Source organism: Rissa tridactyla, chromosome W (assembly GCF_028500815.1).
Source record: "Rissa tridactyla isolate bRisTri1 chromosome W, bRisTri1.patW.cur.20221130, whole genome shotgun sequence".
Taxonomy (NCBI): Eukaryota; Metazoa; Chordata; class Aves; order Charadriiformes; family Laridae; genus Rissa; species Rissa tridactyla.
In genome coordinates, this window is record NC_071496.1 from 7,972,870 (window position 1) to 7,996,174 (window position 23,305).

The 23,305-nt window shown below is 44.0% G+C and overlaps 1 protein-coding gene across 1 annotated transcript in view; it reads right to left on the reverse strand.

Annotated features, from left to right (window-relative positions):
* The window catches only part of LOC128902132 (F-BAR domain only protein 2-like), a 152,842-nt gene that overhangs the window by 93,007 nt on the left and 36,530 nt on the right, over window positions 1-23,305 (reverse strand). The window contains exons 6-8 of the mRNA XM_054184550.1: window positions 7,516-7,620; window positions 4,780-4,878; window positions 3,238-3,334 (exon numbers count right to left, since the gene is read on the reverse strand). Coding sequence (XP_054040525.1) covers window positions 3,238-3,334; window positions 4,780-4,878; window positions 7,516-7,620 — 301 coding nt within the window. The remainder of the gene's footprint in view (window positions 1-3,237; window positions 3,335-4,779; window positions 4,879-7,515; window positions 7,621-23,305) is intronic.

Here is a 23,305-nt window from a genome sequence, read left to right on the forward strand (position 1 = left end):
CATTGTTGCCTGTGCTACAATAAAAATTCTGGTTTCTTCTTTATTAAATTTTTAAGAAAAATGCAACAATAAGAGCAACAACTTAATAAATTACCAACAACCACTAACAATGACATCAGAACAAATTAATGAAAACAAACTTTTTTTTTTTAAGGTGAGCACAGCTGAGTCTTCTCATTTGGCCTTCAAAGGTACCTACCTTCTGGGTAAACTGTGTAGTGGACAAACACACACACAGTTTTCCACATATGAGAAGAGGGCACAGAAATTCAGTAGCTAAAAAGGGAAAATCATTCATGACTGTCCTGGTTCTGGCAGGGATAGGGTAATTTTCACAAGGAGCTGGGACAGGACACAGCTGACCCAAACTAGCTATGTGATGCCTCACTCAGTATATAGGTGTGAGAGCAGGCTGGGGTGGGGAGTTATTAACTGGTTATTGCAGGTCCTGCCACCTCTCTTTCTGTTTTTCAGTGTTTTACATTTAAGTGATTTCCCCCCCAGTTAAAATTAAAATATTTGCAACTGAATATATGTGGGTATTTTTTTTATGCTGAATGGAAGAAAAAAACCCCATCCTTCTTCAAATATTGTATCAATACCAAACTTTTAAAAATATTTAAAGTAAAATCAGTAAGAATTAGGTGATAAAGCTGACTAGATAAGTTATTTAGGTAGCAGTTTAAAAAAGCCATTGTAAGGAAGTTGATAAATGAAGTTAAAAAAACTCATAAAGCATTACTGATTGAAAGAAATGTTATTTGTACTAGAAAAGAAGTGTGCATTAAACTGAAGAAGCCCCTGTATATTAAGACTTCAGGTGCCAGAAATTAGCCACCAGAGAGAGCCCATATAATCTGGTATGAAGGACATCACTGTACAAAAGAAATTGCAGATATGCAGATGAGAACTTAATTAATTGCCTATATCTAGAAAACTTTCTTGTAAATTGTTTATAATCTATGCAATAAACCAGCCTTACTCAGTACTTCCTTTCAGATTAATTTTTATTTTTACAGATATAAATAAAAGTAAGTAAACTCTGCTATGAAGTACTATAACTATAGCTAGAATATACTGAAATAATCTAAAGTATTTTGTTATGCAATATCCTTTTAGTTTATTTTGTTTTCAAAATTCAGTATTTCAGAATGCAGCCCACCAACCAATTCAGTATATCAGCCCACAAATAATACGGAAGGTAGAAGGCCTACATAGTCCTGGGGATTTTTAAAGTATTTCCTTCAAATACATTTAGGACTGTAATCTTAAGCAACAGTGACAGCCGTAGGACATTCTTTCTACATTTGTCTTGTATACCAAGTCAGTATCATTTTTATACATTGAATACTTAGATTTATCCAAGAAACCATTTCCTTCTCCACGATAACTTGTAAATTCACACCATAGAAAGACTTCTAACATTTGCTCCATGAGTTAAAATACATTTCTATTAAGAATAGTTCTCAATTGCAGAAAAGTATTTTTTCCCTCCCACAGTGGATGTTTCCATTTCATTCTTAGAAGACTGATACCTCACTTTGCCTTCCAAATCTTTGTAATTGTCAAAGTTATATGATTTTAAGTTAATAAAATGAATGTAATAGAAGCAGTAACCATAATTAATATCACTAGCAGTCTGTGTTTCTACTCTCCTATCTTAGACACTTCACAACTTCTCGTGAATTTGTATTCTTTTGCTGCTGAATTTGTCTATGCTTTCCTCAGCACCATGACTGCTTTACAAAGTTGATACAATAATTTCACTCCGTAAAAGAAAATTCAAGGTGCATACATTTCCACACTAAAAAAGTAGTATTTCCTTAAAATATTTTGCTGTTAAAATAGTTGTAGGATTGAATAAGTGAAATTTACTATGGTAAAAGTTTTTATTTGACCCCAGAGAATACAAATGGGATTTGAAGAACTCTGTAAAGCAATAAATAAGTACACAGTGTGTATAACTTCTCCCACTAAATAAGAGAAGTGTTATTTTTCTTATGATTACTATGTTGTCTAGCAAAAAACCACACTAATAATGTGGATGACATGCGCACAGTACTCTGTGATACATAAGCAAGGGTCTTTGTAACCCAGGGAGTCAGGATCCTAAATGCAAGATAGAGATCCCTAGCCATGACATCTCAGCACTAGCTAATCAAAGAAGTCTGAACACTGAATTTTCACGTCTTTACCCTGATTTCAGATCAACTGAACTTGAACCCTTGAAGTTCATACTTTTTCTTTCTTACTCTTTATTAAAACATTGTAAAATATACAGGAAACATTCAAAAACTGTTCCATATACAATCTTACCTCAGCCCACTCAAGTATCAGCATTAGCAGATCACAGAGAGAATATGAAACAATATTATGTTAAAAACACCTCACAGAGGTATTGTAAGGCACCTAGTAACCATATTTAACAATTTAATATAAATTCTCAAGATCTACTCTGTTATGTTCACCCTTGCTCTGAAAAAAACTTTGTGCTTCTGTACTAGAAGGCAGAGATGCTAGCCAGGACTCCCAATGCTCAAAGGAAAATGGTACTACTGAATTCCTGTACTCACACACCTAGTGACCATGTGCTCATGCCCAAATATTAAAGTGAACTCTATAATGTTAGATACGCTATGAGAATATGAGACTGTCTTTTTATGCCAGTCCAAGAAAGTCTTATACACCACACCCAACAATTCAATTTGCTGCTTATTAAAGGAAATAATCTACATATAATCTATTAAAATGCATAATTTTGTAAGCTAACCAAATAAACTGATGCAACTGTTCCAATGGTTCTATAAGTAGCATTACAGACATTTTTTCTGAATATATCCATAAATTTATATTAAATAAAGTTTGGAAATATAATTTGTGCAGAAGCACGTAGCAAAGATAAGTTTGTGCAAGGAACTTCAGTTTCTTGACAAGTTTCACTGATGTATCAGGGAGAAGTATAGTTTAAGAGCTTCCTCGAAGGTCTGCATAGAGGGACTCAAGAGGTATAAAATGCTATGCTTTACAAATACAAATACTACACTTACATAATAAATTGTGTTGTTAAATTTCTATGAATCATTTAATATCAAAGCTAATGAATTTTGAGAATTTGCAATCTAATCGTAAGTACATTACCACTAAAACACATTAACAAATAGGGTTTGACCTTTTATTAAGGGTGTAAATCTACAGTTTTTAAATTAACATTTCCTACTCTTATTTTTAATCTCTTACCAGGTCTTTCCTTGCCAGTTCCTTTTGACTCAGCAAATTTCTGTATTAAACTCTCAACTGTAGTATTTGTCATACTATTAATAAAGTCTTCATGCACCTTCAAAAAAAAAAAAAGAAACACACACAAAACCACACCACACAAAAGGATTTTTAAAACCAAAAACCGAAAGAATATAATTAACTTTAAAAAGTGTTTTTCTCTAGAGCTAAGGTTCAAAATACTTACCTCTAAAATAGGGCTTCCAAAAAACAACAGGTATTTTACTAAGGAAATCCCTTCTTTGTTTTAGTATTAGCAAGTGTGTGTATGATACAGGTACAAATGAGGAATGAAAGAATACAGCTTGGTGACGGGTCTAGGATTTACTTCCATTTCTTCCATCTAAACCACTTCTGTAATCCATAATTTTCTGAATTTGTCAGCAACATGTCCCACTATAATGTCAGGAAGACAAGCAGTCTCTTAAGACAGCACCAGTTAAGGGTGTGAACTGTTACCACTTTATTATCACAGTTCCCACCTGCTTGAGTAAAAGCATTACTGTTGTAATGGTTTTTGGTCTGACAAAGGAACAACCACATGTTGTTAATAAGAAGTTTTTCCAACAAGGCAATATGTATATGCTTTAGAAATAAATAGCATGACCTGTGTGACCACCATTCATTATCAGAAAACCTCAAAACTGAAGAAAACAGTGACTCAAATTAAATGTATACAAATAGAACTACATTGCAGAACATCAAGAAATTAAGGACTACTTATAAGGATTATTAAACCAACTTGCATCTAAAGAAAAGATACTTTAAAAGCTTCTTTTAACACTGTTATTGAAGGTCTTTTGCTCATAAAAACCAAAGTGTATCAAAAATTTGGAAGCTTTTCAGACTGATATTAATTTCAAGTTTTACTTAAATAAAAGCACAAGTATCCTGAAATGTGTGAAATGGGTGCCAATTAATATCTAGGGAACAGAACTTTGAAATACACTAATAATTCTCCAAATTGTCAAAATATTTTGTTTCCTGTTAACACAAAATTTAATGATTATTCAGATTTATTCTGTAAAATTTGTGATATTGAACTTATAAATACGACAGGAAGCAGCAAAAAATTCAGCTTATATTGAATTTAGATATTAAAAAGATTTCCAATACAATGAACAAAATTAGAGGATGATCCATTTAATAAAAAAAAATTCAGAGAGGCTTGAATAACAAAAGAGAATACACATACAGAAACATCATAAAAGACCAAACCAGCAATTTAGGAGATGTTCAAATCTCCATCAAGCATCTCATAAACAAGTTCAGTACTCACATAATGTTTGATATCTGTGGTAAAAAGAACCACATCTGCTTGAAAGTCTTTTGAATTCCGTGGATCATTTCTGTTTATTTCCTTCTACTCATACTGTTTTCAAAAGTTACCATCATTTGAAAGATGTGATCTTGTAATTACAACAAACACAGTAAGAAATGTTTCATTTAACAGTTAAGAAAAATATGTAGCATGATCCAAACAAACAATAATATAAAAATTACCTCTCCTATTTGTAAATGAATTTCTTTTATGGTATTTGACAATGATTCTATAATCTCTTTCATATGAAAAAGGTGTGTTTCTTCGATGTCTTGAAATTTCTGTAAACCAACACAAGCAATTATTCATAATGAAAATAATTCTTTAAATACTAAACCTTAAATTTTAATAATTAAATATACTAAACAGAAAAACAAAATTTTTTTTCAGATCTTGATTATGGTAATTATAGTGTTTAAGAAAGGAAGGTGCAGAATTCAGAGTTATGAAATAATGTACTTTATAATATCCTTTTGGAACCATTATCCAACTTTTTTACTCTTTAAACCTTCATCTATCTTGATTTTTAAAAGTCTGATCTATTTCTACCAAAAGAAAATAGGGTTGGAGGGTGTTTAAAAAAATATCTTTTTGTCCATGACTGAAGAGTTTCTTTTTTTTCATCTATTCCCAGGAATCCTATTTCAGATCTGTTTTGCATCTCCTCGCATCACCCTCTCTTCCTGCCCGCAATATACACATGCTTTCTCTTTCTCTAGTTAAATCTATATCATTTGCTTCTTTAAATGTGATTCATCTGTTTGATCTTCAAACTCACTGTATAAAAGCTTTGCAGTTTGTCTGGAATTTGTCCTCCTGTTCCATCTTACTCAGGCTTCCACCTGACACCCATTTTAAAACCATTTCCAATGTCTCTAATGAACCCTTACTAGCCAAAGATCAGAACTAAAAATGTCCTAATTCTCCCCAACAGTCAACCATAATCATCCTGAAACGTGTGTTTAATCCTGCTCTGTCCTAGTTCTCTTCCTACTTCTGTAACTGTCCAAACTTTGGAGCACCACTTAATCCTCTCTCCAATTTTTGCAGGGTTCTCTGAAGACCACCTCTCCACATTTCACACCTCCTGATACTCTGATTCACAAACAAGTACAACTCTATACAGACAAGTCAAATATCTCAACTTCTAAACTCTCAATCTTTCTTTTGCCATACTTATATGCCTCTCTAGCCATCAAGCAAGCAGACTAAAATGATTTTTTCCCCTCAAGCAGCCTTCCTCTTAATTACAGAGGATATGGACATCTTCCGTAGCCTATTCTATGACATTACTTCTTTTACTGACTGCCTAATTACATAAACTATATTATTTTGCTATGGTCAAATATGACAAAGGAAGCAGCATGGAAAGAGGACAACTGCTGGTTTCAACAACAATACTAATTTAAAACATATATTGAAAACACAGCTTCACACACCAGAGAGAAGTACAACAGGCCTTATAACCCAGACTACGGTACCCATTAATTTTCTCGGTGAGTTGTTTGGTTGGTTGGTTTATTTTAAATAAAGCCTTTTTATACCACTGAATAACTGCAATCATCACTGTCTTACACTATACAATAAAAAATACCCCCACATTTAAGAGTCACATATATTTTTTAAATGAGAGGAAAATAATGTACTTCAACTAAATTGAATTCAAACTGAAAAGAAAAGCATAGGGAGTACAGCTTCTCCAACCAGAACCTAGTTAGGATACTGTACAAAGGTGCTTACTGTGAACTCTTCAACGAAAGGATGTCAAGACTCTTAATGTAACAGTCACATTAAAGGCAGAATTTTGCAGTAGCATGCCTGAGCACTGTGTCACAAATGCCTGGACTGGAGGGGTAGGTGGGAGGGAAGCGTTTGGTACCCTTTCTGTAACAGCTGTGTTGAATATCTATACAGAGATGAACTAGATCAAGTTCTAATGAAGTTTTCAAAGTAGAAAAACAGTTTATAGTTTAGGACAGGGCAGTTTTTTACATGTCAGCCTACATAATCCCCATACCATAAAATCTTAATTTCCAAGGAGTTAAGGAAAACCCTAGCACTTTTTCACTTCTACATTAATAATACAAGTATGAATGATTCTCCCTAATAATTCGATCTATGCCTAAAAATTAATCTTTGAAACTAAGAAAGAGAACAAAGAATCTTCAACCGAAAAGAAAATTCCTATCTTGTAAAAGCTTTACTAAACCAAGAAACATATAGAAATAAATATGCCAACCAGTCCTCAACTAAATATTACTACTAAAAGCAGAAACAGTGAGGTTTGCTTTTTGAAATCTGGGGTAGTGGAAAAAAGTCTGCTATCAACAGATTTGAAAAAGAAACTTTAAAACATAACAAGCAGGAACATGTGCAATCATACAGAGAACTTGATATCCTCTGAAATACAGATTAAAACAGCTTTAAAAAAAATAGAAATTTGAATAGATGTAGGGGCTTTTGACCACCTCAGATAAACCCTGGAAAGACACTTGAACAAGCTGTTACTGAAGCGTTTTGCTAGAATGATAATGAAAAAACATGATGGATCCCAGTTTTAAAACTCCTATGAATAGTTCTGGCTCTCCAGCAATTCACAGGATTTCCCACATGATCACAATGCATCTACAATACTTCCAAAAGTTCATTTTGTTTTCTTCCTAAAAAGTTCTTCAAAAGTCTTTTTAGAGTGCTAGCGTTCAACTGTGTCATTCAAGGACACTGCCATCACAACATATGTGGTCAATGTTTGCCCTTCAAACATATTACTTCTGATATTATTGTTCATATCAATTTCCAATGGAGATCATTCTATCTTGAACCAATTTTTCAAAAGCTTTGATTTCAGATATCTTCAGAGAGATAAAATAGAACATATTAATCTATTTTAAAGGAAATTAATTTAATATAACACTTACCTGTGCAGTTTCTGTCATCTTCTGTTCGAAAACAGATTTAACTGCAGCATATTTCTCCACATATAGTTTATAGGTATCTGTAGCTTTTTTTGATTTAACTGCTGCCTACAGATTAACACAAAAAAAAAAGTGTCAAATGTCATACATCCAATCTGATCCAAGGCTTTTAAAGTCACTATTAAAAGAAAGCCTAGGATAATCTATAAAAATATTCAGTGGCATATCAAAATATTTGTGTCATAACAAAATTTCACCACCAAATAACTCTAATTCAAGCCATTAGAGATTTCTCTTTAAAGCTACACATAAACCAGATAAAAAGGTAACAAAGCAATTACCTCATTTAAATCCCTTCCCCTTATCAGCAGTGACTAATTTATACTTATTTTGAAATAAATATTTTAAAATTTGTATTGATGAAGTTAACTAATTAGCTTGTGTCAAATATTTAGATCTGCAACAGAAAAGCAGGAAGAAAGCAGGGCTGGAATACAGAACAAACAGTTCTTAGTGCAATTCTAAAAGAGTTAATGGTATAAAACACAGGGTGGCACAGTTCTCAGAAGTGAATGAAGAAATATAAGGGAAGAGACATTCAAAAGTACAGGTGTTACGTCAATGGAAATTTTAAGATTAAGAGATATTTGAAAGTGAAGTTAATGCAGAATATACTGATGGCCAGATTTATGCAGCTCAGAGTTGTTTATAGTAGTCCTTTTTGGCTTTATAATTTATTGATTTGTTTCATTATTTTTTGCTAATAAATCAAAATGTTCTTTTTGTGGGCTTAATACAGGAGAAACAATATTACATGGAAAACAAAACTGAATGAAGTTATTGTTTTTGGTAAAGAAAAAGTTATTTTCAAAGTTTACAGCATGACAAACATAATCATAGAATCGTCTAGGTTGGAAGGGACCTTTAAGATGAAATATTTCAAAACTGATATTCTTGCTATTTCCAAGTTAAAAGCCAGTTAAAATAAAAATTATTTGCCTTGAACATCAGCTTTTTTCTAGTTTCTGTGTTCAGCATGCCTACTTTATCTCATTGAAGTTTCCCATCAGTTGTAACTCAAAAGTATTTCTGAATTGTTAATGTCATCAGTAAAGACAGTTGTATATGTACTATTTGTTCTAGTTCCGAATAGCTTTCCTCCCCTCTTTCAAATTAATTTCATCTGTCCCACAGTAAAAACAGAAACTATTTCTTACTTGCAATGACTTGTAAAGCTGACCAATATCTATAACTTTCAAATGAATTAATATTAAGATGCCCTCTGGAAAGATATAGTTATATTCTGTGATTTCCAACAGAAAAATAACTGAAAATCATAAGTAACGGTACAGTGTTAGCACTTGTTCACCTGGGGAAACATCAACCAGGCCTTTAAAGGAAGAGGAATCAAAGCTACAGTTCTGTTTTTCACACTTACAGAGAAAACTTAAACAGCTCTTGCTCATGTAGTCCTCTGGGGAGGAATAACCCCCTGCACCAGTACAGGTTGGGGCCTGACCTGCTGGAGAGCAGCTCAGTGGAAAGAGACCTGGGAGTCCTGGTGGACAATAGGATGACCATGAGCCAGCAATGTGCCCTTGTGGCCAAGAAGGCCAATGGCATCCTGGGGTGCATCAAGAAGAGTGTGGCCAGCAGGTCGAGGGAGGTCATCCTCCCCCTCTACTCTGCCCTGGTGAGGCCGCACCTGGAGTACTGTGTCCAGTTCTGGGCTCCCTGGTTCAAGAGGGACAGGGAACCACTGGAGAGGGTGCAGCAGAGAGCTACCAAGATGATTAGGGGACTAGAACATCTCTCTTATCATAGAATCATAGAATCTTCATGGTTCGAAAGGACCTTTGAGATCATCGAGTCCAACCAAACATCCTACAATCTCTGCCACTAGAGCATGCCCTGAAGCACCAAATCTAGACACTTCTTAAATGCCTCTAGGGATGGTGACTCAACCACCTCCCTGGGCAGGCTGTTCCAGCGCCTGACCACTCTTTCAGTAAAGTAATTCTTCCTAATATCTAACCTAAACCTCCCCTGCTGCAGCTTCAGACCATTTCCTCTGGTCCTGTCATTATTCACCTGGGAGAAGAGGCCACCACCCACCTCTCTCCAACCTCCTTTCAGGGAGTTGTAGAGGGCAATGAGGTCTCCCCTCAGCCTCCTCTTCTCCAAGCTAAACATGCCCAGCTCCCTCAGCCTCTCCTCATATGACCTGGTCTCCAGACCCCTCACCAGCCTGGTAGCTCTCCTCTGGACACGCTCCAGCACCTCAATGTCCCTCCTGTACAGAGGGACCCAGACCTGAACACAGTACTCGAGGTGAGGCCTCACCAGTGCTGAGGACAGAGGCACGATCACTTCCCTATTCCTGCTGGCCACGCTATTCCTGATACAAGCCAGAATGCTGTTGGCCTTCTTGGCCCCCTGGGCACACTGCTGGCTCATGTTAAGCTGGCCGTCCACTAACACTCCCAGGTCCTTTTCTGCTGGGCAGCTTTCCAGCCACTCTGCCCCAAGCCTGTAGCATTGCTTGGGGTTGTTGTGACTGAAATGCAGGATCTGGCACTTGGCCTTATTAAACCTCATACAGTTGGCCTTGGCCCATCGATCCAGCCTGTCCAGGTCCCTCTGTAGAGCCTTCCTACCCTCAAGCAGATCAACACTCCCACCTAGTTTGGTGTCATCTGCAAACTTACTGAGGGTGCACTCAATCCCCTCATCCAGATCATTGATAAAGATATTAAACAAAACTGGCCCCAAAACCGAGCCCTGAGGGACACCACTGGTGACCGGCCGCCAAGAGGATTTCACCCCATTAATCCCAACTCTCTGGGCACGGCCATCCAGCCAGTTTTTAACCCATCAAAGAGTACACTTGTCTATGCCATGATTCGCCAGCTTCTCCAGGAGAATGCTGTGGGGGACGGTGTCAAAGGCCTTACCAAAGTCCAGATAGACAACGTCCACAGCCTTCCCTGCATCCAGAAGGCGGGTCACGTGGTCATAGAAAGAGATCAGGTTGGTTAAGCAGGACCTCCCTTTCCTAAACCCATGCTGGCTGGCCCTGATCCCTTGGCTGCCCTGCACTTGCCGTGAGAGCTCACTCAAGATGATCCTCTCCATGATCTTCCCTGGTACCGAGGTCAGGCTGACAGGCCTGTAGTTCCCCGGATCCTCCTTCCGACCCTTCTTGTAGATGGGCGTCACATTAGCCACCCTCCAGTCATCTGGTACCTCCCCTGTTGACCAGGATTGTTGATAAATGATGGAGAGAGGCTTGGTGAGCTCTCCCGCCAGCTCCCTGAGTACTCTGGGGTGAATCCCATCCGGCCCCATAGACTTATGTGCGTCTAGGTGCAGAAGCAGATCATTGACTACTTCTTCCTGGATTATGGGTGGGTTGTTCTGCTCTCCATCCTTATCTTCCAGCTCAGGAGGCTGAGCACCCTGGGGATAGCTGGTGTGACTATTGAAGACGGAGGCAAAGAAGGCATTAAGTATCTCAGCCTTCTCCTCGTCCTTGGTTGCAACTTTCCCCCCCGCATCCAGTAAGGGATGGAGATTCTCCCTGGCTCTCTTTTTGTTGATGTATTTATAAAAGCTTTTTTTGTTGTCCTTAATGTTAGTGGCCAAGTTGAGCTCCAGCTGGGCTTTTGCCTTCCTAATTTTCTCTCTGTATAACCTAACGAGATCTCTGTACTCCTCCTGAGTTGCCTGTCCCTTCTTCCAAAGGTGGTAAACCCTCCTTTTATTCCTAAGTCCCATCAGAAGTTCCTTATTCATCCAGGCTGGCCATTTTCCCCGCCCTTTAGACTTGCGACACTTGGGCACAGCCTGCTCCTGGGCCTTTAAGATTTCCTTCTTGAAGGGCGTCCAGCCTTCCTGGACCCCTTTGCCCTTCAGGACTGTCTCCCAAGGGACTCTCTCAACCAGTGTCCTGAACAGGCCAAAGTCCGCCCTCCGGAAGACCAAGGTGGAGGTTTTGCTAACCCCCCTCCTTACATCACTATGAATTGAAAACTTGACCATTTCATGATCACTAAACCCAAGACGGCCTCCGACCACCACATCTCCCACTAGTCCTTCTCTGTTTGTGAACAGTAGGTCTAGCGAGGCACCTCCCCTGGTAGGCTCGCCTACCAGTTGTGTCAGGAAGTTCTCTTCCATGCACTCGAGGAACCTCCGAGCCTGCCTGCTCTCTGCTGTGTTGTATTTCCAGCAGATACCCGGCAGGTTGAAGTCCCCAACCAGAACAAGGGCTGGCGATTGCGAGACTTCAGCCAGCCACTTATAGAATACTTCATCTGTCTCCTCATCCTGGCCGGGTGGTCTCTAGCATACTCCCAGCACAAGATCTCCCTTATTTGCCTTCCCCTTCATCCTTACCCATAAACACTCGACTTTATCATCACTGGAATCTAGCTCCATACAACCAAAACATTCCCTAATGTACGGAGCCACACCCCCGCCTCTCCTCCCTTGCCTATCCCTTCTGAAGAGCTTATAGCCATTCATCGCAGCATGAGGAAACGCTGAGGGACTTGGGTCTTTTTAGTCTGGTGAAGAGAAGACTGAGGGAGGATCTCATCAGTGCTTATAAATACTTAAAGGATGGGTGTCAGGAGGATGGGGCCAGATTCTTCTCAGTGCTGCTCAGTGACATGATGTCCTGGTTTGGGGTAGAGCAAAGCCAACTTTCTGTTCAATGAGAGAGGCTCTTGCTTATACTTGTTGCTGTGGCAAACTGCTACCTAAATAACTTATCTAGTCAGCTTTATCACCTAATTCTTACTGATTTTACTTTAAATATTTTTAAAAGTTTGGTATTGATACAATATTTGAAGAAGGATGGGGTTTTTTTCTTCCATTCAGCATAAAAAAAATACCCACATATATTCAGTTGCAAATATTTTAATTTTAACTGGGGGGGAAATCACTTAAATGTAAAACACTGAAAAACAGAAAGAGAGGTGGCAGGACCTGCAATAACCAGTTAATAACTCCCCACCCCAGCCTGCTCTCACACCTATATACTGAGTGAGGCATCACATAGCTAGTTTGGGTCAGCTGTGTCCTGTCCCAGCTCCTTGTGAAAATTACCCTATCCCTGCCAGAACCAGGACAGTCATGAATGATTTTCCCTTTTTAGCTACTGAATTTCTGTGCCCTCTTCTCATATGTGGAAAACTGTGTGTGTGTTTGTCCACTACACAGTTTACCCAGAAGGTAGGTACCTTTGAAGGCCAAATGAGAAGACTCAGCTGTGCTCACCTTAAAAAAAAAAAGTTTGTTTTCATTAATTTGTTCTGATGTCATTGTTAGTGGTTGTTGGTAATTTATTAAGTTGTTGCTCTTATTGTTGCATTTTTCTTAAAAATTTAATAAAGAAGAAACCAGAATTTTTATTGTAGCACAGGCAACAATGGAAAGCCAGAATCCTTGCTGTCTCCTTAACCCTCCAATAAAACAATGATCTGCAGATGGCAATTATTATATATGCTGTACCGTATATAATATGCTTGCCGAGGAGACCAGCTCCAGTGCAGGTAAGTCTGCACTGGAGAAGGGAATCTCGGCAAAAAGAGCCGGCAATGGTCTCCTTTGGGGGCTTTTTGAAGCCGGGAAAAGTGGCCGGCCCGGGCCGGTGCCTGGCAGCTCTAGGGGGCGGAGCCAGCACTCCCGGCGGCAGATCTAAACGAGGCGTAAATTCCCCTCCCGCCCCCCCATAAAAGAAGCCTTTCGGAGCACTGCAACCAGGTCACTGCACACTGAGTAAGCAAGCAGCAAGTGGGTGTCAGCCAGGGTGTTACCTGGAAGCACCACGACAAGGGTGGTCATCACCCTCTTGGAAGGAGCTTAGCTATGGTCTCCACCCAGCAGAAGGTCATGCTCTCAACCTTAGCCAGAATGGATGTGGGAACCCAGACAGAGCTCCCACAGAAACATGCAGCCGTCCAGGTCACAGGCTGCAGGGAGTGCCAGAGCCTTTCACCGGCAATGGGAGGCAGTTATGAGAACTGCTGTGTGCGTTGTGAACAGGTGAACGGTCTGCTCAGCCTGGTGGCAGAGCTGCGAGAGGAAGTTGAAAGGTTAAGGAGCATTAGGGAGGCTGAAGAAGAAATAGACTGGTGGAGCCAGGCTCTGCCCTCCTTGAAGCAGAAACGGGAGCACCTAATGGAAAGTAACCAAGATCAAGGGGCCCCTGTACCCTGCCCCTGTCAGGCAGAAGCCTAAATGAAAAGAGTGAATGGAGGCAAGTTCATGGTTGGGGCAGCGGGCAAACTCCCTCCTTGCCCACCTCGCCCCCCGCCCCCCGGTACCTCTGAACAACAGATATGAGGTTCTGGTTGAGGAAGGCCAGTCAAATGAGGATGTGGATGATGGCCAATCTACACTAGAGACATCTCCACAGTCAGAAAGGCATACCCCCTGTATCACAACCACACCCACAAGGAAGAAAAGAAGGGTTATAGTCATTGGTGACTCCCTCCTGAGGGGAACAGAGGGTCCAATATGCCAGGTAGACCCTCCTCATAGGGAAGTCTGCTGTCTTCCCGGAGCCTGGGTTAAGGACATAACTAGGAAACTCCCTAGTTTGATACGGTCCTCGGACTATTACCCATTACTGACTTTCCATGTAGGTGGAGATGAAGCTACAACTCACAGACCAAGAACAATCAAAGGGGACTTCAGGGCCTTGGGAAGGTCGGTAAAGGAGTCTGGGGCACAAGTTATTTTCTCCTCGCTCCTTCCGGTTGCAGGCAGTGACACTGGAAGGAACAGACGCATCCAATCCATTAATACATGGCTCCGTGGCTGGCGTCGCCACCACAATTTTGGGTTTTTTTGACAACGGGAAGGCCTACGCGGCACCGGGCTTGCTGATGTCAAATGGGAAACGCCTTTCTCAAAGGGGGAAGAGGGTCTTTGCCCAAGAGATTGCGGGGCTGATCGACAGGGCTTTAAACTAGATGTGAAGGGGGAGGGGGATGATAATATCAGGCTTGTCTGTGTGTCCTGGTTCCGGTGTGGATAGGGTTAATTTTTCCTGGTATTCCATGCCATGTGAGCCACGCCCACCCTGAGCTGCCGGGGGAGGGGGCAGGAAGTTGCTGCTTAAAAGCGGGCTGGGGCGTCCCGGGTCCGGCCGGCGAGCGGCGGGGGAGCGGCGGTTCCGTAATCGTGTTTGTATATTCCCCTATCCGTGTTGTTGTTGTTGTTTGCCTGTTCCCTTTGCTGTTCTGTTAAACTGCCTTTGTCTCAACCCAAGAGTCTTGCCTTTTCTTACGATTCTTCCTGTATTAGGAAGGCGCGAGCGAGCGGCACGTGGTTCTTTGTTGCCGTCTGAGGCTAAACCACGACAGTCCTTTTTGGCGCCCAACGTGGGGCTCGAAGGGTTGAGATAACGACAGAATCCAACTAGAACGTGGAAAAAACGGTTTTGGTTTTTTTTTTTTGTATGCATTTATTTTATTAGGTAAATAGTCACTGGTCATCATGTTGCTTGGTTTGTTCTCATGGCTGTGTTACATAAATTCCTATATGGCTTATGTACTCCCTGCAATGCTGTTTACCATGTCTGGAAGAGGGATGAGGATTATCATTCTGCTGTCCTGTGCGATATCTGTTTATGATATGATAACATCACTGTTCAGACGGCTATTTTGGGGTGTTTATGTGGTTTTGCTGTCCTGTCCGTACATTGGACACCGTCTCTCAGAATTTGTTAATAATTTCCCCAGCCCTTTTGCCTCCCTTTTCTCCTTCGGGTCAGGTATGACAGCTTTTGAGAATTTTGAATATCCTTGGGATACTCAAACCAGCGTGTTCCTAGTGCTATGTCTCCTGAATACGTTCCAGGTCTTGTTTAGGGTTAAGCGACTATTTAAGACTACCACCCGGAGATCTGCTCCGAGGCTGGATAGTCAGGGGTGGCACGGCATGTGGGAGAGCATGGGCAGGTACCTAGAGAACTACTCACCTCCAATGGTCTGGGATTTCACCCCTGAACAATTACAGGACCCTGATAAAGTGGTAGAATATCTGAAGGGAAAATGCTGTGGCTATTCTAGAGAGGCACAACTCACCGCGCTGTGCTGGGCCCTGGCCAGTATCTACCAGGCACTGCTCAGAATTATGCAGCACCCTCAAGGGGAAGAGATGGAAACCAGACCAGCAGCCAATGCGGCTGCTGCAGCCCCTGCGGCAGCCACTGTAGCTACTGCAATCCTTGCGACAGACACTGCGGCTACTGCAACCCCTGTGGTAGCCACTGCAGTTACTCCAACCCCCATAGCAGCCACTGCCACTGAACCAGGGAACCAACCCGTGCCGGTATCAGTTGCCCCCATACAGAAGAAGAAGTACACAAAGAAATCAGTTCGCTTAGTAAGAGATGATGATGAACCAGGGTCATCACGAGAGCAGGAGGAAGAGGCAGAACCAGAGATAATTACTCGATCCCTATCCTTGAGTGAGCTGCGGGATATGCGAAAAGATTTCAGCCGACTTTCAGGCGAGCACATTGTCACCTGGCTGCTCCGGTGCTGGGATAATGGGGCCAGTAGCCTGGAATTAGAGGGTAGGGAGGCCAGGCAGCTGGGATCCCTGTCTAGGGAAGGCGGCATTGACAAGGCGATCGGGAAAAAGACCCAAGCCCTCAGCCTCTGGAAACGACTCCTGTCAGGCGTGAGGGAGAGGTACCCCTTCAGTGAGGATGTTGTATGTCAGCCAAGCAAGTGGACTACCATGGAAAGAGGTATCCAGTACCTGAGAGAATTAGCCGTGCGGGAGATGATTTATTATGACTTGGACAATGCAGACTTACCCACAGACCCTGATGAGGTGCAATGCACAAGGCCCGTGTGGCGTAAGTTTGTACGGAGCGCACCATCGTCATATGCCAACTCCCTGGCAGTAATGGAATGGAAAGGTGAAGAGGGACCAACGGTGGATGAGGTGGCTGGCCGGCTCCGGCGATATGAAGAAAGTTTCTCTTCCCCCCTTGTCTCAGCTGTGGAGAAACTGTCCCGGAAGGTCCAGCAACTTGAAGGGAATATGTCCTACTCCCCACCTGCACGGGCCAGTATCTCAGCTATTAGAAGCAGGCATTTCCCCACTCAAGAGAGGGAGTACGGAGGGTACACACCACGAGGCACCCTGTGGTTCTACCTGCGGGACCATGGGGAGGACATGAGGAAGTGGGATGGACAACCTACTTCGATCCTGCGGACACGGGTACAGGAGTTGCAAGGAAGGACAACCACAAAAGGGGATCCCTCCAGGAAAAGTGCCGCCCCAGTTTCCAGTGGGCCGTTCCCCAGACAAAGCAGAAGGCCTGATCTTGCTTCTGATCCTCCTGAAGGAACTTCCAAGTCATTTATGCAAGAAGTGAGTAATGGATACTATGACCAGTATTAGGGGGGCCCTGCCTCCGGCCAGGTGGAGGAAAGGGACAACCGGGTTTATTGGACGGTGTGGATTCGATGGCCTGGCACATCAGACCCACAGGAGTATAAGGCTCTAGTGGACACGGGTGCGCAGTGTACTGTAATACCATCAAGCTATAGAGGGGCAGAACCCATCTGTATTGCTGGGGTGACAGGGGGATCCCAAGAGTTGACTGTACTGGAGGCAGAAGTGAGCCTAACTGGGAATGAGTGGCAAAAGCATCCCATTGTGACTGGCCCAGAGGCTCTGTGCATCCTTGGTATAGATTACCTCAGGAGAGGGTATTTTAAGGACCCAAAAGGGTACCGCTGGGCCTTTGGCATAGCTGCTTTGGAGACAGAGGAAGTTAAACAGTTGTCTGCCTTGCCTGGTCTCTCGGAGGATTCTTCTGTTGTGGGGTTGTTGAGGGTCAAAGAACAACAGGTGCCGATTGCTACCACAGCGGTGCATCGGCGGCAGTATCGCACTAACCGAGACTCTCTGATTCCCATCCATGAGCTGATTCGTCAACTAGAGGTTCAAGGAGTGATCAGCAAGACTCGCTCACCCTTTAACAGTCCCATATGGCCGGTGCGAAAATCTAATGGAGAGTGGAGGCTAACTGTAGACTAGCGTGGTCTGAATGAAGTCACGCCACCGCTGAGTGCTGCCGTGCCGGACATGCTAGAACTCCAGTACGAACTGGAGTCCAAGGCAGCCAAGTGGTATGCCACGATTGATATAGCGAATGCATTCTTCTCAATCCCTTTGGCAGCAGAGTGCAGGCCACAGTTTGCTTTCACTTGGAGGGGCGTCCAATACACCTGGAATCGACTGCCCCAGGGGTGGAAACACAGCCCCACCATTTGCCATGGACTGATCCAGACTGCACTGGAACAGGGTGAAGCTCCAGAACATCTGCAGTACATTGATGACATCATTGTATGGGGAAACACAGCAGAAGAAGTTTTTGAGAAAGGGAGTAAAATAGTCCAAATCCTTCTGAACGCTGGTTTTGCTATAAAGCGAAGTAAGGTCAAGGGACCTGCGCAGGAGATCCAGTTTTTAGGAATAAAATGGCAAGATGGACGCCGTCAGATTCCAATGGATGTGATCAACAAAATAGCAGCTATGTCTCCACCAACTAGTAAAAAGGAAACACAGGCTTTCTTAGGCATTGTGGGTTTTTGGAGAATGCATATCCCAGATTACAGTCAAATTGCAAGCCCTCTGTATCAAGTAACCCGGAAGAAGAATGACTTTAAATGGGGTCCTGAGCAGCGACAAGCTTTTGAACAAATCAAACAGGAAATAGTCCATGCAGTGGCCCTGGGGCCAGTCCGGGCAGGACAAGATGTTAAAAATGTGCTCTACACCGCAGCCGGGGAGAACGGCCCTACTTGGAGCCTCTGGCAGAAAGCACCAGGGGAGACTCGAGGTCGACCCCTAGGGTTTTGGAGTCGTGGATACAGAGGATCCGAAGCCCGATACACTCCAACAGAAAAAGAGATATTGGCAGCATATGAAGGGGTTCGAGCTGCTTCGGAAGTAATTGGTACAGAAGCACAGCTCCTCTTGGCACCTCGACTGCCGGTGCTGGGCTGGATGTTCAAAGAAAGGGTCCCCACCACACATCATGCAACCGATGCTACATGGAGTAAGTGGATTGCACTGATCACGCAGCGAACTCGAATGGGAAACCCCAGTCGCCCAGGAATTCTGGAAGTGATCGTGGACTGGCCAGAAGGCAAGGATTTCGGAATGTCACCAGAGGAGGAGGTGACGCATGCAGAAGAGGCCCCACCATATAATAAACTGCCAGAAAATGAGAAGAAATATGCCCTGTTCACTGATGGGTCCTGCCGGATTGTGGGAAAGCATCGAAAGTGGAAGGCTGCTGTGTGGAGTCCTACACGACGGGTTGCAGAAGCCAGTGAGGGACAGGGTGAATCGAGCCAGTTTGCAGAGGTGAAGGCTATTCAGCTGGCTTTGGACATTGCTGAGCGAGAAAAATGGCCAGTACTTTATCTCTACACTGACTCATGGATGGTGGCAAATGCTCTGTGGGGGTGGTTACAGCAGTGGAAGCAGGGCAACTGGCAGCGCAGAGGCAAACCCATCTGGGCTGCTGACCTATGGCAAGATATTGCTGCCCGGATAGAGAATCTGGTTGTGAAAGTACGCCATGTAGATGCCCACGTACCGAAGAATCGGGCCACGGAGGAACATCAGAACAACCAGCAGGTGGATCGGGCTGCTAGGATTGAAGTGGCTCAGGTGGATCTGGACTGGCAACATAAGGGTGAACTATTCATAGCTCGGTGGGCCCATGACTCCTCAGGCCATCAAGGGAGAGATGCGACATATAGATGGGCTCGTGACCGAGGGGTGGACTTGACCATGGACACTATTGCACAGGTCATCCATGAATGTGAGACATGCGCTGCGATCAAACAAGCCAAGCGTTTGAAGCCTCTTTGGTATGGAGGGCGATGGCTGAAATACAAATATGGGGAGGCCTGGCAGATTGATTATATCACACTGCCACAGACCCATCAAGGCAAGCGCTATGTGCTCACAATGGTGGAAGCGACCACTGGATGGCTGGAAACATACCCTGTGCCCCATGCCACTGCCCGGAACACTATCCTGGGCCTTGAAAAGCAAGTCCTGTGGCGACGTGGTACCCCAGAGAGAATTGAGTCGGACAACGGGACTCATTTCCGAAACAGCCTCATAGACACCTGGGCCAAAGAACATGGTATCGAGTGGGTGTATCACATCCCCTATCACGCACCAGCCTCTGGGAAGATAGAACGATACAATGGACTGTTAAAAACTACACTGAGAGCAATGGGTGGTGGGACTTTAAAACACTGGGATACACATTTAGCAAAAGCTACCTGGCTAGTTAACACCAGGGGATCTAACAATCGGGCTGGCCCTGCCCAATCAAAACTTCCACGTACTGTAGAAGGGGATAAAGTCCCCGTAGTGCACATGAAGAATATGCTAGGGAAGACAGTCTGGGTTAGTCCTGCCTCAGGCAAAGGCAAACCCATCCGTGGGATTGCTTTTGCCCAAGGACCTGGGTGCACTTGGTGGGTGATGCGGAAGGATGGGGAAGTCCGATGTGTACCTCATGGGGATCTGATTTTGGGCGAGAATAGCCAATGAATCAGATTGTGTGCTGTTAATTGCTGAGTAACACTGTCACTGTATGTCCTCATTGCTATAATTGCTATCAGTTGTACTATAAGTAAGGCACAGGGATGATGGGATAAGAACTGATCTCAGCAGCTGGCGCCCAGGAGTTTCCTCAAGATCTACATCTTCAGCCCACGGACTGCGTGCATGAGCCACACCAGGTGCACCAGTCACAAGCTCCGAAAAATACAGCATGCAACAGACCAGCACCACCCAGCATCTCACCTGCCCTGAGAGACTGTTCTAACAGATGGAGCCCAAAGCCGTGGATTAAAAGAACTCAACGGACACTTTGGAGGGATGGCCCATAAACTAAGGGCATTATATGTGTGTATATATATATATATATATATATATATATAACAGGGGAAAGTGGTGGCAATTCATTGGAACCTGCTGGGCATGGCATAGATGGTATGGAATAAGGGGTGGATAATGTCCTGGTTCCGGTGGGGATAGGGTTAATTTTTCCTGGTATTCCATGCCATGTGAGCCACGCCCACCCTGAGCTGCCGGGGGAGGGGGCAGGAAGTTGCTGCTTAAAAGCGGGCTGGGGCGTCCAGGGTCCGGCCGCGAGCGGCGGAGCGGCGGTTCCGTAATCGTGTTTGTATATTCCCCTGTCCGTGTTGTTGTTATTGTTGTTGTTTGCCTGTTCCCTTTGCTGTTCTGTTAAACTGCCTTTGTCTCAACCCAAGAGTCTTGCCTTTTCTTACGATTCTTCCTGTATTAGGAAGGCGCGAGCGAGCGGCACGTGGTTCTTTGTTGCCGTCTGAGGCTAAACCACGACACTGTGACAAGCTGTGGGATAACCAACAGCTCAAAGGCTCTTGTCCTGCTGGGGGATTTCAACCACCCCGACATCTGCTGGAAAAGTAACACAGTGAGCTGTAGACAATCCAGGAGGTTCCTGGAGTGCCTTGATGATAACTTCCTAAGACAGGAAATAGACAGCCCTACCCGAGGGGATGCCATACTGGACCTGATAGTCACCAATGCCAGTGAGCTCATTGGGGATGTCAAGATTGGAGGCAGCCTGGGCTGCAGTGACCACGCACTGGTGGAGTTCACGGTCCTGAGGGATACGTGCCAGATGAGGAGCCTAGTCAGGACCCTGGATTTTAGGAAAGCAAACCTCCACCTCTTCAAGGAGTGAGTCCATAGGACCCCCTGGGAAGCGGTCCTCAGGGACAAGGTAGCAGAACAGAGCTGGCAGATCTTCAAGGATGCTTTCCAGAAAGCACAAGAGCCCTCAAGGATCAGTGCTGGGACCGGTCTTGTTTAACATCTTCATCAGCGACATGGACAGTGGCATAGAGTGCACCCTTAGCAAGTTTGCCGACGACACCAAGCTGTGTGGGGTGGCTGACACGCTGGAGGGAAGAGATGCCATGCAGAGGGACCTTGACAGGCTGGAGAGGTGGGCCCATGCCAACCTCATGAAGTTCAACAAGACCAAGTGCAAGGTCCTCCATCTGGGTCGGGGCAATCCCAAGCACCGATATAGGCTGGGCAGTGACTGGCTTGAGAGCAGCCCTGAAGAAAAGGACTTGGGGGTGCTGGTGGACGAGAGGCTCAACATTATCACCCTCTACAACTACCTGAAAGGAGGTTGCAGAGAGATGGGGGCTGACCTCTTCTCCCTGGTGACAAGTGATAGGACAAGAGGAAATGGGTTCAAGTTACGTCAGGGGAGGTTTAGATTGGATATTAGGAAACATTTTTTCACTGAAAGGGTTATTAAACATTGGAATAGGCTGCCCAGGGAGGTGGTGGATTCACCATCCCTGGAGGTGTTTAAAAAAAGGGTAGATGTGGTACTTAGGGACATGGTTTAGAAGTGGTTTTTGTCAGGGTAGGTTAATGGTTGGACTTGATGATCTCAAAGGTCCCTTCCAACCTCAGCAATTCTATGATTCTATGAGCCGTCAGTGTGCACTAGCAGCCCAGAAAGCCAGTCATATCCTGGGCTGCATCAGGAGAAGCGTGGCCAGCAGGTCGAGGGAGGTGATTCTCCGCTTCTACTCCACTCTCGTGAGACCCCACCTGGAGTACTGCGTCCAATTCTGGAGCCCCTACTACAAGAAAGATATGGACGTGCTGGAACGTGTCCAGAGAAGGGCAACGAGGATGATCAGAGGGCTGGAGCACCTCTCCTATGAGGACAGACTGAGAGAGTTGGGGTTGTTCAGTCTGGAGAAAAGAAGGCTCCGAGGAGACCTAATAGTGGCCTACCAGTATCTTAAGGGAGCCTAGAAGAAAGCTGGGGAGGGACTTTTTAGGATGTCAGGTAATGGTAGGACTAGAAGGAATGGATTAAAACTAGAGATGGGTCTATTCAGACTGGACGTTAGGAAGAAGTTCTTCACCATGAGGGTGGTGAGACACTGGAACAGGCTGCCCAGAGAGGTGGTGGAAGCCCCATCCCTGGAAGTTTTTAAGGCCAGGCTGGATGGGGCTCTGAGCAACCTGCTCTAGTGGGAGATGTCCCTGCCCATGGCAGGGGGGTTTGACTAGATGATCTTTAAGGTCCCTTCCAACCCTAACAATTCTATGATTCTCGATTCCCAGGTGTAAGAAATCAAGCAAGACAGGGAAGAGACCAGCATGGCTGAGCTGGGACCTGCTGGCCAAACTAAAAGGCAAGAAGGAACTGCACAGGCAGTTCAAGCAGCATCAGGCATCCTGGGAAGAGTATAGGGATGCTGCCCGGTTATGTAGGGATGAGGTCAGGAAGGCCAAGGCGCGGCTGGAGCTGAACTTGGCAAGGGATGCTGAGAATAACAAGAAGGGCTTCTACAGGGATGTCAGCCAGAAAAGGAAGGCCAAAGAAAGCGTGCCCTCCCTGGTGACCAAGAATGGCAAACTGGTAACAAGGGACGAGGAGAAGGCTGAGGTTCTCAACAACTTTTTTGCCTTGGTCTTTACTGCCAGCCTCTCTCCTCACACCTCCCGGGTTGAAGGACGGCAAGAAGGGGACCTGGGGGACAAAGTCCCTCCTACTGTAAGTGAAAACGATGTTCATGACCACCTGAGGAACCTGAACATACACAAGTCTATGGGACCTGATGAGATGCACCCCAGAGTCCTGAGGGAATTGGCTGATGTAGTTGCCAAGCCACTCTCCATGATATTTGAAAAGTCGTGG